The 18,299-nt window shown below is 40.9% G+C and overlaps 1 protein-coding gene across 1 annotated transcript; it reads right to left on the reverse strand.

Annotated features, from left to right (window-relative positions):
• Positions 1-5: 5 nt before the first annotated feature.
• Positions 6-17,443, reverse strand: mfsd2b (MFSD2 lysolipid transporter B, sphingolipid). The gene is made up of 14 exons (XM_062437346.1): positions 17,102-17,443; positions 12,272-12,397; positions 12,017-12,141; positions 8,096-8,219; positions 6,368-6,446; positions 6,042-6,223; positions 4,623-4,713; positions 3,389-3,510; positions 2,796-2,879; positions 2,442-2,525; positions 2,081-2,190; positions 838-981; positions 426-602; positions 6-218 (listed from the first exon to the last, which is right to left on the reverse strand). Exons 1-14 carry the CDS (start codon positions 17,441-17,443, stop codon positions 170-172), a joined length of 1,839 nt encoding a protein of 612 aa, XP_062293330.1. The 3' UTR covers positions 6-169.
• Positions 17,444-18,299: the final 856 nt, after the last annotated feature.

An 18,299-nucleotide genomic window follows, 5' to 3' on the forward strand; every position in this document is an offset into this window, starting at 1 on the left:
TCATATATCGAAGATAACTATACAGTACATGTTCATGTGAAGATGAAACAATAATGTTTACAGTTAAACAATTCTACTATTTCTCAGTGTAATATACACTAATGAACAACCTTCCAGCTGCATGGCTGGAATACGTGGCTTTGTGAATTCACTTCATTCAAGATCCAGGTCACACGTTACTCAAATCTTCCATCGTTTTGGAGCTGATGCTTTGTTTCCTGTGGGAGACATCGATATTGATAATAAGCTACATTAATTGTAAATCAAATGCAAATTACACCATTATTGGCATAATAAGAGTCTGAGAGAATACTAGAGAAGCAGTGCTAACATTTCTCTAATATGTTAAAATGTAAAAAATGCAATTAATAGTTGAGAGGTTCAGGTGTTTTTTCTCATAGTGAACATTTATGATTTCAACTCACCGTAGCTCCTCCAGGCAGAGTTTATTCCTGAGCCGAATGTCTTCACTGATAGGATAGAGGAGTAGGATCATTAACCCTGTAACAATGAAGGCCACTGGGGCGGCACCGATCAGCAGCTTCAGAGTGTACACAACAGCAGCAGGCTGCTTGCAGGCACCAGTGTTATACCCTGCAAACCTACACACACACACACACACACATGCAGAGATCCCATTTAAACACAGGCTATAGAAAATCGACAACCAACTGCTGCAACAGTGCAAAGGTGCATACTCGACACCTTTCACGTGATGAATTATACATCAGGGCTGGGGGTTAATGCATTTTTTGCAAAGTGTCACTTAAAGGCTAATATAAAACAGCATACAGTGTGTAAATTAGGTGTGTATGCGTGATAGCGAGGCAAACTTACTCCAGACACAGGGTGGACACTCCCAGGGAAATGCCTGCAGCAAACTTGGTGAAGAACACGTAGAATGAGTAGAAGATGGCTTCATGGCCTTTAGAGTAGGGGTTGGCCAGTCTGAAATCATCCACCACATCTGGCAGCATAGACCTGAATTGAACACACACGATACAGAGTTGAGTGACGGCACCTCTGGATACCAATCTGTGGTATTCTGTTGTTTTTTTTCTGCAGGATTTTGAGAGCATGTGTCCTTTGCCTTTAATTTAATGATCATCACTCCTAAGACATGGTAAAATTTTAAGCTAATGTGTGCGTACGACCTCCCTCACGCTCTCCTTTTAATCATCTTACACAACCAGCCACTGATAATATGAGGTCTACTTATAGCACTATGATAAACTGGTGGGCTAAAATTACAGGGCTAATAACATGATTAGATAATGAGCTGTAAGGGCAGACACTGCCTCTAAATCATAAAAATGACATCACTTCCATGACCGTGACGTGACTCGGGCAAATGGACAGGAGTTACACAAAGCACAGAGCCTTCAAGGCATGGAGTCACCACTAAAAGCCTGTTAGTTTGATTTTGACAATTTGCATCAAACCAAATTACTAGTACAAGAAGCAGTGTCGCCTCACAGACATTTACATAACTGACACTAAAGGTTTCGTGAATTTTGAATATCTCAAGGCTGCAAAGTGAACTGTAATATATTTACATGTGCGACTAAACAATAATGTAAACACTGTCACGACATTAAGATGCATAAATTATATTAATATTTTATTATATGTGTGTATTTATGTGTGTGTGTGTGTGTGTGTGTGCGTCTCCTTCACCTAGGAGTATTTTTAATTTTGAGAGGTCATTAAGCTCTTTGAAGTCTGAAATTAGAGTTAAACCTGTTAAAGTAAATGTTCCTTCATTGAATGTGTTTACATTGGAGGAGGAAGTGCACATATTCTGTTTTCTTTTGGTTGCCATGGCGTGGTCAGTGGTTAGGATCCGCTTTACCAGCGGGCAACATAGAACGTTTACCAAACTTGCCTGTTTTTAAGCTGTGACAGAAAACTAGAGCAACCAGAAGAAGGGGAAACTCAGGATTCATCTGATATCGTGACAGATGTTTTCACTTTCAGGGTTGTGTTGTTGGCTGCCAGTTTGGCTCAAATATTTAAATCACATCAATAAAAGATTTGTGGATGAGTGTAGTGTGATATCATGTGCTCTGAAGGGTCTTACCATGGTAGCAGGAGTGAGGCGGCCACACTGAGTCCAGAGGAAACAGCTACAACATAGGCCACCACCACATTAGGGATGAACACCAGCATCATGGTGAAGGGCATGATCCACTAGATAGAGATAAAGAGTGGTAAGACATTCACTTCATATTCTTTATTCATCTGATGTACTTTTTTTTCTTTTCAGAGGCATGGAGTGTGCCAAGATCTTAAGTCTTCAACAACTTGCATTTTTCAAGCGTTTCTGTGGGTTTCAAGGATGCCACATTTCCAAATTCATCCACAAGATGGCACACACATCAAAGCGTAACAATCAGTGCTCAAAGCTACTCTGGCAAACCAAATAAAAACAGTCTACTCACTGTGATACCACAAAAAGCTGCCGTCTTCTTCCCAAACCTCTGTAGGAACCATTGCCAAAGTGGGATGCTTATCACTGCAGAAACCTGGATAAACATGGGCAAGCAATAGATGTGTGACGCACCAGTGAAGAGAATTGTTTTGAATGTGGTTCAGTGTGCAAATGTGCCGTGAGTCAGTAAATTGGGGGCAAGTTTCCTTTTTTAAAATGAGATATTTTTAAAATGAGTTAGATAATGACTGAATAGAACAAATGCATTTTGCCTTGTTTAAGTTACATACTACTTCATTTAATACATCTTTTTAGACATTTCAGGGTGCTTGTGAGGTGAATCAGTGATAATAGCAGGACTCACCAGGATGGTCAGCACAATATTCTGGAAATGATCCCTCAGGTCAGCGGCGTAAGTGCAGAAGAGAACAAAGTTGCTCTGTACCAGCTGCAGAAATAGAGATCAAACATTCAGATATTCAGAACTATCTTGTCTATTCAGCACCGTCACCGGGCACTCAGTTGCTGTGTTGAGTGCCAAAGGAAGCGACTGGAGAAGCTGCTGACGGTGATTCACAGAGATTTATTCCCACCCCGGGCTCACATGGATGACAGCTGACACCTCCGCGATGAGATGGCGAAAATATACAGAAATAGATCCCATGCAAAAGTTGGAAAGTCTGCAATAATTTAAACAGTCTAAACCCAATGTGTCAAAACAGAAGCAAAGGCCTACAAGAGACACATAGCGAGACAGTGCTGTGCTGGTATCACTATCAAGAGTCCTCAGATTTAAAACATGCTTTAAACCATGAGCTTTCAGTAAGTGCTCTTCTGCACTGATCAAATCAATATTGAGCGGCAGCAACTGCTGCATTTTCAGGCTCCATTTACTGTAACATTGAGGGTCCGGAGGGTCATGCCTAAGAAGTGCATTATAAATAAATTTGCATTTACCTGAATGGCAACAGTAATGAACAGGAACGCAGCAGTCAGAGTGAGGTACGGCCCATGTCTCATCACCAGGATGAAGCCGTGATGGAAGGGGATCTGCTTCTCTGTCCTTGGGGTATATGGATCTAGAAGAGTTACATGTGGAATAAGAATATAAGTGTGCAGCATATCAAATAACACGCAGTAAGTAAGAGGTGATGGATTTGCTCACTGGCAATCCTGGAACTGCCACTGCATTGCAGTAGATGCTGTTTGTCGTCATTTATAGTGTAATAAAGAGGGATTGAGAACTTACACTGGTACACAACCAAATAGTATTTCAATGACACACTCTTGTGTGGGAAAAGATGCAAGGGATTTATACTCTTACCATCCCAGAAATAATGCATATTAAGGGCTTTCTTCAAGGTTTTATTTTGACTGTAGATTGCAAAAGAGTTCCTGAAAATGTTAGACTTAGAAGTTTCTCTTCTGTCACATTATATGTGTGCAAAATTTAAAATAAACTTACAACACAGAATGAATATCTCCTTAAAGTACATTTGTCTCCTTGCAAGAAAGCCATCAAATGGAAATGGCTGCAGGCAGAAGCTCCAATATGAACAATTCATTATGAAATATTGGACTGCATTTGTTAATTAAAAGGGGCTGCATGGAGAAACTGACCTTTAACTTCAGACACCAATATGAACAAGATGTAAAATACTCAAAGGATTTGCTTGTAAGATCCACTAAAGCCCCTGTTCGTACACATGTATCAATAATAATATCAATAAAAAATAAAGTTGGAAAGAAAATGCAGAGAGCCACGTACACCGATCTTACCCACCTAACGAGAAAACACTTCTGGTTGTACTAACCTCAAGTTCAGTACATTTAAGATGACTTTTAGTATTTTTGTTTTTAATTGATAGCTAGCAGATGAAATTGACAGGAAGAAACATTGGGAGAATGAGGGGCATCACATGTCCTCAAACAAACTGATTTAAATCCTAAATGTGTTCCCAAATGTGGAATAGTTCACTAAATGCTGCAAGTAATGTTATAATTGATTTATCTGTAGATTTAGTCCAAAACCCAAAGATATCACCTTTGAGAAGCTGCAATATTTGCTATTTTTTTTAAAGAAATAACTTCAATCATTGTCCATCACCAGAAGATTAAACGATTAACAAATAATTTAAAAAAAATTTGGCACCATTCTTCACACACTCAAAAAGAACAAAATAAGTCTCACCCTCTCTCTCTTTGACTCCCAGGAACATCACCAAAGTGCAGACGAGGAACACTCCGCCTATAACACCCGCAGCTATCATGTACACCTCCTTCTGCAGAGAAAAAGAACAAACATGTAGCCTACATCAATCCATCTCTTCTTACACAGGCGGCACAATCCAGTCTATTCTGAGCCCTTCTATAATCTTTAATTCATAATGCGCCTAAAAAATGCAAGTGCCTTCATTTCCAAATGCTATACATCCATTCTGGAAACAAAATGCCACAATATAGTCATTGTTAATTTCTTAATGATGAATACATTCATCTTGTTCTGTTGAGTTCTTTATAATTAGTGTATGATTTAGTGCGTGTGACTTCCTGTGTTGTTTTCCTTTTAAACGGCAAAATACGTCACGCAAATTTCACTGTACAAATACAAGCATAAACAGGAAGAAACCTCAAGTAGATCTGTATCCCAAAATACAACCTCGACCATTTAATGCCGTACCCCGACAGGAACTGCTCTGCCTTAAACAACCTCTGTTTGTTTGCTATTTTTCCATGTAGCTCAGCCCAGCGGTTCATTATTATTTATGCACATCAAACACTCCCTGTTTCCGAGGGCAGACTGAGTTTGCCCAGACGGTGTGCCACCCTCACCAGTGACCACAGAGGAATTTAGCGGGTGGCTGCAGAGGGTTTGGCGTGGTGACTAGGTTGCCCTGGTAGGGTTCAACCAAAATCCATTGGAAAAGGACCATTTGAACCCCAAATAGCTGCGGTGCAACCAAAATCCAATATGGGACAGTTTTGATTTTGGCTTGTTTCATCTTTGGGAAAAGTCCCATGACGGATTCACAGCAGCACTCATGTTTATTCACAGCTCTGCGAACTGAAATGTGGACATGAATGTGTCCTATCATGTTCCTTTTCCTCCAACTTCAAGTTAAGCTGCAGCTGCCTTGAAGTAAAAGACTAATAATTCCAACATATTGAATCTGGGGTGCCTTCAAATGTTCTGGGTGGGATATAAATAGGCCTAATGACTTGCAGACTGTGACTTGAGACCCCTCAATGCGGGGCAAGACTTTGGAGTCTGATGTGAGGGAAGGGACCCTCTTTGTGGTCTTGAGAGGGGAGCTGGCTCAGGATGTCGGGTTCAGATATCAAACAGTAGGGTCTCCTTTTATTCCAGTGGGTTATACGGGTTAAAAACATGGAGCCATTTGGGTGTCAGAACATGTAGACTGTAGTCTGTAAATATGGACCCAATTTCAAACAATCCTCCTTTTTATTCAACATCGTTTTGTTTTTTTAACCTCGGATATTTAGCGAAAGTAAACCGCCTTGAGCACAAACAGTCCAAGTTATTTTCAATCCAACTCTGTGGCCTACTTTGAGAGCACCTGGGTTCCTGGCTTGGCATAGTGACACTTACAGAGTGTGACAGGTAGTCCTGGGAGCGCACCAGGCTCTTGATGATCTCTGTCCCGCTGCTGTTGCCAAGGTTACCGGCAGACATGTTGTGAGGCGGGCAGTGCTTCAGAGTGTGGGCGCTTGCCACAATCTGACCCTGGATGGCGGCGCCCACAAGTGTCCCTAACACCTCCATGGTCATTCCTGAGAACAGTACAAGTCGAAATCCAACTATTAGTCACCACAATTCAAAGGAGATAACGCTGCCTTAATCGGAACAGACATGATAAAGATGAATTCAGCATCGCAGGCATTAATAACTGATTTTTGCATATTAAAAGACCTTACTGTAGGCAGTGGCTGAGTCTCTTTCCTTCTGGTCTGTGCTCAGGAACATGGTGAGAGCAGAATAAGGCACGTGGAAGCACTAAAATGAAGCAGAAAGACACAGTCATGGCTCGGCTAAAACAGAAATAAATACTACTGCCGTCAAGCAGTTACACAAGTCTCATGAGGTAATAGAGATAATGATTTACATATACACTGCTACTGTTGCACCTCTATGGATATCAATCTGTTGATTGTTCACTTACATACAGATTGAAATATGTCAAAAATTGTTGGATGGATTGCCATATCATTTGATTTAGACATTCATTTTCTCCTTAGGGTGAATTCAAGTGACTTTGGTGATCCTTTGACTTCCTCTAGTGCTAATATCAGGTCAAAGTTTCAAGTTGTCCTATAGTTTGGTTTATGAACAAATACCTGTGTTTTTGGTCATGTAACAAACTAAGTTGGTCAAAACAGTAGTGCAACCTGCTCTACATAAGCAAACTTGCATTGTTATAGTGTGTATATGCGTAAGCCTCACACAGCCACTAACATGGCAGTAGACTCTTAGTTGTGTTAAGATATACCATTTGACTGACAATCAAATGGGAACACCCAAGATATCTCATGAAATCTTTTATCCGCATGTTCCTGTGAAAATGCAGATGCAAAATATATACTGTATATATATCAAAAGCAATGTTTGCAGTTTCCGTGCTGGTGAACCTCAGCTCTCTGTTTTCTCCTTCCTCACCACCTCTCTAAGAGAATAGACGAGCAAACCGAGTCCTGCTTCACTTTGTAATTTACACAAGGGCTCAGTCAGCACTGCGGCCAAAGGAGCATGCATAGCCACGACAAAAATAAACGCGGCCGTGAAAGGATTTTCTTCTTTTTTTTTCAGCCACTGGTTCTATACAGCATGTCATTTATGGGGCCTTTACTGGATGCAAACATTTATAGAATTGAAACTGCTTGACTGCGCTGTGCAGATGGAAGTGAGAACTCATAAATTTGATGGAGACCCAGAATTAGTTGATTACGTAAACAGATGATATACTGCACTTTAACCTCTGTTTACAGATTTTGACCCATCTGAATGATAACAGCTGGATTTTTCCCAGCTAACTTCACACAAACACACACATCCAGAGACAATGAAGCAAGGCTAAAAGTGGTAACCAGCATTTACCCAGCAGGAGGTTCCTGGCAGGACTGACCATATACTTATCAAGTAGTTAGAATGACATGCCAATTACAGCTCACCACAGTGTGGCTGTAGTGGTCTACATGCTCTGTGGCACATGTTATATGGGTTACCCCAGAGCAGAGCAGAGCAGAGCACAGAGGGAGAGATGAATAGTTTGGGCCATAATAACAAAAGGCAACCTAAATAACTACACTTCCCTTTGAGGTGAGCTATCTAAGAGCTCTGGGCTCTAATCTGCTGCACATGTCACAAATCAAAGTGTAAATCCCACCAGGAACTGTCGGAGGCTTGCATGAGATGACTGTAATCGCATCCACTTTAAACGTTGTTATTCATAATGTTTGTTGCATTCGGTTCATATGTTACGTAATGTGTCATCTTTAGATGCTGCACAGACCTCAGTCAGAGCTTTCATCTCCGGCTACCCACTTAACGTCTCTCTTGTGTTTCATGTGAAGTCCTGCCTAATTATTTAAGGCATGCACACTTTCTTAAACATCAAATTTGCTTCTGAAAGAGCCATCCATACTTACAGTGATGAGTGTTTGATAGAGGCAGTAGAAGCCTAGATACCAGATGAACCTGCCGTTGATGAAAGGAGGAACGAACCAGAGGTAGAAGTAGGACACCACCAGAAATGGAGTGCAACCCACCATCCTAAAGAACACAGAAATATGTCAGGTGAGACTTTTTCCAAAATGTAGTTTGCCCTGAAAAACGTCAACTTGTTTCAAAGAGGTGTGCATCTAAGCAAACTGAAAGCAGTTATCATTACCATTTGAAGCTGACAGATTAGAGATGACAGTGGTTGTGTTAAGTAATTTTCCTAGCAGTGTTCAAATCAGGCCATATTTCTGGCAGATTACAGCACGGCTAAGCTAAATGATCATGTTGTTGTAAGTATGTTAGGAATCTGTCCTAGGATGGGATGGGCAAGCAAGGAAATACCAAAATATTTCAAACCCACATAGCATTTAAAGATCTAAGCACACACACACCCACACACACACACACACACACACACGCAAACACATGAATATGCAGTACACACTCAAGCAAGCGCAGCATGAAGCGTTTCTGCTGCGTTGTGCCTTTCTCTGGACTTGGAGTGATATGTGGGCCATGTATAATTCATAAGTAAATAACTGGCATGTATTATTATGGTCAAAGTGAACAGCTGTGCATTTCAAAATGAGTAGAAAAAGGGCAGATGATGGATGATGAACAGTATGACTCATCTACAAACACCAATATGTCATCCACCCTCCTATATCATTCCTTTTAAGAGCAAATTGAGTTTGCTTGTCGTGTGAGTAACATGAACCCAGGGGCAGGAAAATTGTTCTTATCATTGACCTTAGTCTGAGGCCTGGAAATGCTGTAATACCAGCACATCTACAGGTAGCAAAATGGAGTGTTGGAATTTAGGTGACTGTGAAAAAGCTCACAGGGGCTCTGACCTCTGACCTGTTCAACATCAGGAATAACAAACAGAGAAAGTGGGAGAAAGAGGTAGAGAGAGGCCGGGAACAGTCATTTCTAGCATCGTCCAGCCCTGCCACCTCACTCTCCTCCTGATTGTTTGCTTAAACAAAGGCAGCTGACAACGCTGGTGCTGCAGTATTGACCGGTTGGTCATGGGAGCAATGAAAGGGCCCTGTGGCCGGTGAATGGGACAGTTAGAATGTTCCTGCAAGATGACTGTGTTCGGAGAGGCAACAAAGGTATACGAGCAAAAACACTTGCACACTTTCTCACACGTCAGTTGCACATGAATACACACTCACACCTGTCCCAATCTTTTCCACAGTCTTAATTAAGAAGGAGAAGGTTGATAAGAAGCTGGCACTTAAATTCTCTGCTCTCTGACTTGTTTGGGACACTTAGAGCATGCTAATTAGATGGTGTGCAAGGGAACAGAAGGGATTTACAAGAGGTGAGAGTGTGCTTTCTTGGTTGATTTTGAGTTTAATGTAAATATCCTAAATTTTAAACTACTTTTGAACTATGTTATCCTTTTGCTCCACTACACAGCAAACATTGTACTTTTCACCCCACTTAATTTATTTGAGAGCTATAGTCACGTTACTTTCATGTTAAGATTGAACATTTAAAAAAAAAAACCATTCTAAAACACAAACTATTGTTAAAGATTAAAACAGTGGTTGCCAGCCTTTTTGGTTTGTGACATCCTACATAAGAGCAGCGTCTAGCTGGGGCCCCTCGTCTCAAGGGTTGTTAGTATTGCCCCCAAATTGAGGTTTCCCCTCTCAACTTTTCAGATGGTTTCATTTAAACTGTCCACTTTTCCATGGCCAAGAGCTACAATTATCCAATATTTCCATAAAACAAAAGCAAAGATTAGAGAACAATTCCAAATAATGAAGAAAAATCTGTGCAGTATAACTTTGTTTCTTCTATTAATCATCCCACCAACCCCCAGATTTATCCTGTTATCCTTTGGAAGGGGCCCAAAGCCTACATAGACTGGGAACCCCCAAACTAAACTATCGAACTGTTTATATAAAGTAGTTAAAACTAGCTGCACAGTAAAAGTAAAATGCTACTCACGCATTGAGGCATTTATGAGCAATTTAATAACGTTAAAGGGGACAATCACTTTTAATATGTCTTTACTCTTACATTGTTTTACATTGTTGTATTTCTACTCTATTTTTATTATATCCACCACTGATATACCTTCACTGACACAATATTATATGAGAAAAACTGCTTTCTCAAGGTAATAGTTTTCACTGGGATGGTAGATAGCTACAATCACAAAATAATAAACAGGGCAGCACCCAAGGGGGGGAGTTTTGGGCCAAATGACTCCATCCTAAAGAACTCAAAGATACAAATCACTTCATGTCTGGCCACTGATGTGACAGCCAGCAGGGACACGGACTTCCTGCTGAATGGGCAGAGGGGACTTTCCAAAGGGGGTAAAAAACGAGGGAGTGTCTTGCAATCTCATCACAAATACTAGTGAACACACATATCAAAATATCCACATACATCAGACAAAGTATTCACATGGACACAGTCACATACACAAGCACAAATACATACATACACACACACACACACACACACACACACATACACCTACAGCTTCCCAGGGGTAATCAAAGCTGATTTAACAGCATTCAGCATCTGTCTACTAGCAAGCGCGGTCGGCTGGCCACAGTGGACTTGGTCCCCCTCCAGCACTGTCAGTTTGTGTGTAATCTATGGTTTATAATGCAGTAGGCATTAGATACGCGCTGTGTAATTACATTAAGTGTCATGCCAGTGTGCTCAAAAGACATATATTGCGCACACACGCAGAGCCGCTTATAAAGTCATCTGTAGTAATCGTAAATTATGGAAACTGTGGTAAAAGCTTCATATAATCCGCAGTTATAGAGTCACAGATTGAAAATTGCACTTGCTTTTGAAGGCCGTGGGACATTGAATGACAAATTGCAAACAGACAAAAAGAAATCTGGAAGATGTCCAAATGTGTAATGAGGTGTCAGACAAAATCAATAAAATGTCACCAAGCAGCATGCTAGCAGATGATTTATGAAAGAATGCGGTGGACTTCCTTGTTTATAGCTGTGTGGCATCAAAAGGCACAAGCAGCCCACACCCTTTAAGCATACAGTATGTATAGCTCATCAGAGGGAGCGTCAGGAACAATGTAATTAAAAAGCACTGACTGCTTTTTCAGTTCAATGCTCCCATGAGCCCAAAGAATTATTTAACAACCAACTGAAACTGGAGCATGTGGTTTGTTTTTGTTGAGATTTTGCACAAATGTTAGCATAATATAGCTACTGTGTTTATGTCTAAGACAGTGAGGGCTAACCAAAATATGTTTCATAATTCTTTGTAAAATTGCAGCTTGCACGATCATAAGATGGATGTGAACAGCAGCACTTTACCATGTGTTTTCTTAGGAAAAGAGCATCATTTGTCCGAGGTTATTAGCTCAAAATATATAAATGGACACTTAATTTCATTCTTAGGTGACATTTTAGTAAAACAAAGCAAAATGTCAATATTGTCAAAAGACTAATGGCTAATGCAATGCCATGCCTATGATTAATTACTTTTTCTGGGTTCATTTTAACAATGCTCAGTGATTGCCTCTTTCTGTGTGGTCCTAATGTATATATTCATATCTTATTGGTCATTTCTTGAATTTTTAGAAAATAATTAAGGGAATGACCATTTCAAAATACCCATTACTGACAATTTCATCATATTATCAGTAAAGAAGTGGATGGAAATATTTTCAGTTTCATTATGTATGAACCAACTGGGCCTATTTTCGAGGTGACAAACATTCTCAATGTAAAAGTGTAGAAACAATATAAGGAAAATCTCAGACATACAGAAATATGTGATGAAAAATAAGAATTATGTATGAATACAAGAGTTTCCTTTAGTGAAAGCAGGGAGCTCACCAGGGCATGAGCCTGCCAATCTTGGTCCATTTGCTCTTTGTAATGAAGAAGCCAACAACAGGGTCGGTCACTGCACCCCAGGCTTTACCAATGAACAGCACCATAGATGCCTGGAAGGCATTGATCTACAGAGCAGAACAGGGACAGACTGGAGTTAAAAACACAGGCAAAGAACTCACATTCCTATTTCTTCATATAAAGGAGCCACACACACACATTCTTGCTCTTTCTAATTCTCATCCTCAAACACATTACCTGAGCGACATCCAGCAGGTAGATTTGCAGGAAGAAGGCTGTGGCGCTGGCAGCCACCTCCTTGGGTGCACCACCGATGGCGAAACACAGCTTACTGCTTAATGACAACTTGTGGCTCAAGTCTGTCTGTGGAGATAAGAAGCAGAGAAGGAAAAAAAAAAATCTTAAATTAAGATTTTGGTGTCCTTGTAGGTGAGGCTCCTAATGAGCCTCACCTTTTCTCCCCCTGCAAGCAGTCTGATGACCACTCTCATTTCAAGCAGGAATGGGAAATGTGGGAAATAAAAGATGCCAACCACTGCAAAATGATTCCTGACATGAAACACATTGACTTTAACTGCTTCTCATTAAAGTTTTAAGATACAGTATGCATAAGTAACTATAAGATGGCTATGCAACTGTGGACAAAAACAGATGACTGCTCAATGGTAGGGTGCAAAAAAGTCACATATCTATGATTGTTAATCAGACATTTAAGGTGAGGACATTTCATCAGACTCATTCTGGGAAAAGGAAGTCAGCAGTACATGTAAGGAATGTATCACTTCATTAGTTAGTAATGGTGGGATATTAAGTGTTAACATGATAAACTTGAAGTTTCATTGTACATAATCAACCATAAACAAACACTTTAGTTTCTTTTCATAAAGGAAGCTCAATATTGTAACAAAGACAACACAAACTCCCCCAAAAGTCAAAACTTCTTCCAAAACACACTTGCGTGAGAGGTGTGTCGCTCTCAAATGAATTAGGCCATGAAAACAGACTTGTGACTCACAAACTGTGAATCTTGTTATCATTCATGATCTGAATCCTGAAAGGGAATTCTATTTCAGGTGCTCCAAAAATAACAATCCTTCATCTTTAAATCTCAACGGTTTAGTGATTCAGTGGAACGTAAAGAAAAGCAGTTACTGCCTCAGTGTTATTACGTCAATCTGTGTTTGCTGTGATGTATGTGTAGGATGTGTACATGGTGACTAGTATTAGTATTTGCCTTTACAAAAACACACACACATTGTCTACAACCTTACGTTTCCTACATCTGAATCATCATCTCTTCTTTTTCCTAACACGTATTACTCTAGCAGATAAGAAAGATGTTTATGTTTAAAATCTGTGGAAGTGAATGTGTGTGTCTGTGCAAAATAGAGGATCGGAAGGAGACCTCCTGCTGGCTGTTTGTATTGTGGTCTATCTGTGCAGACACTGAGGGACATGGAGGAGCCTGAGGAACCCACAGAGTCATCCGCGACTCCGTTTCCCCTCGCCTAGCTCTGCTTAAACCATCAGGCATGTGACTCTGTGTGCGCTTAGTGTGAACTTGCGTGTGTGAGTGTTTAGCAGGAAGGGCAAGCTTTCATCTACACACATGAATAAGACAAGACACCACAGTCTAGGGAGCCCAATATTTACGACCGTCTCAGAGGCTGTGCACACATATCAACCTTTGCCTGCTCCCGCTTCTATAAGAACCTTTGGTGTCAGACACACACACACACAGACAGACAGACAGACAGACAGACAGACAGACAGACAGACAGACAGACAGACAGACAGACAGACAGACAGACAGACAGACAGACAGACAGACAGACAGACAGACAGACAGACAGAGAAACACTCACACACAAAACAGTGTCACTCCACATCCAGCGGCTGGGTCTTGGCCCACAGCTACTCCCCTCAGGGCTTTATGAAAGAAGGAAATCACCAAAGGAACCACAGTCCCAACCGACACACTGTTATTATCCGGCTCACGTTTTCTCTTCCTCCTTTTTTCGCTCCATCAAAACGTCGAGGGGTTCGAGAACGACAATTACCAGGAGGGAGGTGTGTAATTATTCAATCGCAAGACAAGCGGGTCAGAGGTAAGTAAAGGCTGCGCAGCGGTTCCAACTTCAAAACTCTCTCTTCTTCCACTCTCACTGCAATTACCCCTAATTGGAGAGGAAATCAAAGTCTTTGGTGTCTGGAGAACGCTTCTTAACTGATGATGTGCAAAAATACTCTGCACACCCAAAACTGCTCTCATTCTCTTAATCTAAAAACTCATTCTTTCCCTCCAAACTCTCAATCTTTCCTTACTGAGTTCTTATCATCAAAGAGGATAAACAGGATATCCCATCTACTGTTGTGTGGATGCTCTGCCTAAAGGACAAACAAAACCACATACACACAACACAAGACATACACACACACACCCATATAGTAACACTGCAGAGTAAAGGGAGCATCTGCAAAGTTCAGACTGTCAACAAGCAAAGGACAAGGACAGATAAGACTAATCTCTAAAGTTAATGAATCCTAACACTGAGGAGGAAACAATTTAAAATGTCTGAACTGCACAGCAAGTAATTTAAATCAGGATTGAGGATAATTCTTGAGCAAAGAAAGGAGGAGCGGCAATGAAAGAAAAGTCCTCATCCAGCTGAGCTATATCCTCCAGAAATGTGTACACTGAATGTTTACACGCACAAAGTTAAGCTGGTAAAACAGATCCATAAAGCTGTTTAAATGTGTATTTGGTGAGGGATTTTCTGACAATTCTGGGTATCGGGGTCACAACACATATTCAAGTCATAGAAGTCAACAACAGTAGCTTTGCGTTGTCAATTCAGATTATAGATTATGAGTACGAAAGGAAAGGTTGATTATGTCAGTGATGGCAGCCAGCCCATAAATGTCCCGTGTCAACAGGCTACTGTTGACACTGGCTAAACTCCCAGGGAATCGGTCCAAAACGTAGAGATGGACTGCTGTCAAGAATGTATAGCCTGAATCACTTTTCTCATTCTTCTAATAAGTGTGTGAATACACAAACATGAAAGTAATATAAAAGGAAACACTGTGTGCATGGGTCTTGTCAGCAGGACATCGCTCTGTTTAAAGTATTCTTGTAATGGACTGGGATGCTCCTCATGTTGAATTTGCTCTGGCAGTTTACCCATTACTGACTTTAGATCCTTCCTTTTATATTTTAGTCTCATTCACAAAGGGGGAATAAACTTGTATCATATGTCCCACTCATATATCCTTATAGGACACATCTTACACGTGAAACATAAAAATTAAGTTCATGTTACAAGTCTATCAGAGAACAATGAAATGCTATGTATCTACACTGTAAAACACAATATAGAAATTTAATGGAATAAACTCATCTTTTTATGCTGAATGTAAATATTAAAGTTTTAAGTTTAAATACCTATTTCAGTTTTTCATTTTTAAACCACTGTCCATTTTTAGTTCACTTTACTCATCCAATTCAATTTTAAAGAAGATGATTAGCACATTAGGAGAGTTTAACCTTTCTTAATTGTAGTGTAGGAAACATTTGCATAATGGCCCCTTATTGTGTGTTAAGTCATAGTTGCCTATCCACTTTAGTCCCTACTTTGTACCTCTTCTGATATGCAAGAAGCTCCAACAGGAGCAGTTACAGCTGTGAGGTCTCAGAGAAAAATAAAAACAGACTCTTCAAACTGAGAAAAAAGTAACTGCAGAGCAAATCTGACTTCATCATTTGTCAGCGTGTCTAAACAAAAATAGATTGACTTATTATCATACATTAAATGGACGTGTTTTATGAAATTATTCAGCCTCAGGTCAGTTAACTGTAATAGTGATGCATATTTTAGATGAGCTCACGTCAGGAATGTTTTGCTATCTTTGGGGAAACCTGCTTTGTAATGTTTTGTTTGTACCGAAATCTTCATCTCAGGTGTCAAATCCAAGTCAATAGAGTCAGAGTGAAACAAAGAACACAGCAAATGACACAGAGGTTTAGTGGAAATGTTGCAGAACTGGTTAGATCATGTGGCGTGATGCTACTTTGTGGGCACCTTGATTAAATATAACAAAACAGAAAATTAGTGACTAATTGTCCTGGTATTGCATTACAAAAGCATTTGTAATACTGTCTACATATAAGGTATCGACCAAGGGACAATATTGGTATCTATGTAAAGGTTTGGTTTTGCCTTGATTTAACAACCTGTGTTAATGAGAAGCATCAATCTGGACATCTTCTCTTACTTCGCACTTCTTAATCTTGATTGTGTGCTACTCTTTTTCTAAATGACATTTCTTTTTTCTTTTTCTTTTTGAAGCCAAATTTCCACCGACAGGCCAAACACACTCTCACACGAGCTTCCTTCACACTTCCAACTCAAACAGCGATCATTTCTCATAAACAACATAAAACAATCACAGGAAAGTCGACTCAATATTTTGGCGTTTACCAAAGGTGAGTGAAATTACCCCTCTCTAACATGCATCCATTGTCTTGCTTCCTATAATGGCTTTGATTATAACTGTCTACATCACGAACGTCTTCCTTACAAAGAAATCCTGACTTTTCATCAAGCAAGGGTCATTCCTGTCAGTGAGACTGACCTTTCTTGTCAACACAATCAACTTCCAGGCATTGAATCCAATATCAGGGGGATTACAGTTCACAGGAAAACAATGGAGCTGAGTAATCAAAAACAGATAAGCGACTAAAGAGATCACACTTTCCATCTTCTCCTCCTTCTTCCATCCAATCATGTGAAGTCACTCACAGCCAAACAAAGGTACACACACACACACACACACACACACACACACACACACACACACACACACACACACACACACACACACACACACACACACACACACACACACACACACACATCAGATAAGTTTGACAATTTCAGTCACTTAAGTGTCTTAATACATCTAAGACATGAACAATAGTCATGATTTACAACAATTCCATTATGCTACATGTGATAACAACCTGTAATACAACACAAAAGAAGCACTAACAACAGATGATCTTACCTGGTGAGGTGTTTTGGTGAACAGCGGGTCTGTAGGCTTGATGAGCTTCCCCGCTGAGCCCTGCGCTCCCTTCTCTCCCTTGGCCATGGCTGAGAGACTGTGAGTGAGGCGACAGCCGTACTTATGCGACTGTGTGTGTGAGGGAGTGTTGAAGTGAGTGTGACTGTGACTCCTGGTATGAGCGAGAGTGCGAGGAGCCTGCCACTGCGTGCTGTGTGTCAGAGGGGGAAACTGGATGTGGCTCTGACTCCGGGTGTGTGTGTGGTGTGCGTGAGTGACGGCTCCTGAGGCTGGGAGCTCCTCCTGCTCCTCTGTCACAACTCTGCTGCTTTCTGTCGCCATTCACATGCTGTTTTGCTCTGGAATGAGGCCAGGAGGGAAGGACAAAGTCAGACAGGTGGTGCCACACACACACGCGCGCAAAAAACGCACACATATAGGTTGCACACACACTCAATAACAAGCATGTGCTGCAGCATACAAACACAAGAATGTAGGCAAACACATAAACACACACATGTATGAGCACAGACAAAGACTCCCTCATTGGATTCAAGCACAGAACACACACACAAACACACACACACACACACACACACACACACATAAATGGGGCAATGCAGAAGAGCACAGATGATGACAGCTGCAGGAGAATGCAAAAATAAATCACACACACACTTAACCTTAGGCAACCCTTTCAGTTATATAAGAAAAGTAAGATGTCATGCAGGTTAACATCATGCAGTTGTGCTCTGCTGTATTTCAAATGCAGCTGATTAAGGCTGAAGGCACAGAGAGGGGTGCAAAATAAGACGATGTCCCGTGCAGGAGTAGCTATGTTGTCTGCTCTCATCTTACTATTACTGTAAATCCATCAGCCACTCTATACACCTGATAAGAACCTGCAATTTAAAAAAAAATGTATCATCTTACCCCGTGTTGATGGAAAAGCAGCCAATGCTGTCAGCGATGCAGTGAGTTGGGACACTTAGTTAGTTTGGTCAGTGCGGTGATCTGGCAGTCAGTCAGCCAGTAGACGTTCAGGATGAGAAGGAGACTGCGGAGACGGAGACGGTCTGCGCTCCTCCACCACTCACTTGTTTTCAGTGTGTGGTGACGGAGCTGCGCCCCACAGCGGCCGTGACGATGCGTGATTCAATCGGATTGCATGTGCGCATCTGTGAGGAGATTATGGCAG

The sequence above is a fragment of the Scomber scombrus genome, chromosome 17, assembly GCF_963691925.1.
Source record: "Scomber scombrus chromosome 17, fScoSco1.1, whole genome shotgun sequence".
In the NCBI taxonomy this organism is placed as follows: Eukaryota; Metazoa; Chordata; class Actinopteri; order Scombriformes; family Scombridae; genus Scomber; species Scomber scombrus.

Bases quoted from the DNA above. Each gene is read 5' to 3' on its own strand.
- mfsd2b (XM_062437346.1), bottom strand. From the start codon at position 17,443: ATGGCGACAGAAAGCAGCAGAGTTGTGACAGAGGAGCAGGAGGAGCTC. The intron at 8,220-12,016 runs GTGAGCTCCCTG...TGTGTTCTTTAG, and splicing joins ATTGGCAGGCTCATGCCCTG to GATGGTGGGTTGCACTCCAT. The intron at 982-2,080 runs GTAAGACCCTTC...TGTTCAATTCAG, and splicing joins GCCTCACTCCTGCTACCATG to GTCTATGCTGCCAGATGTGG.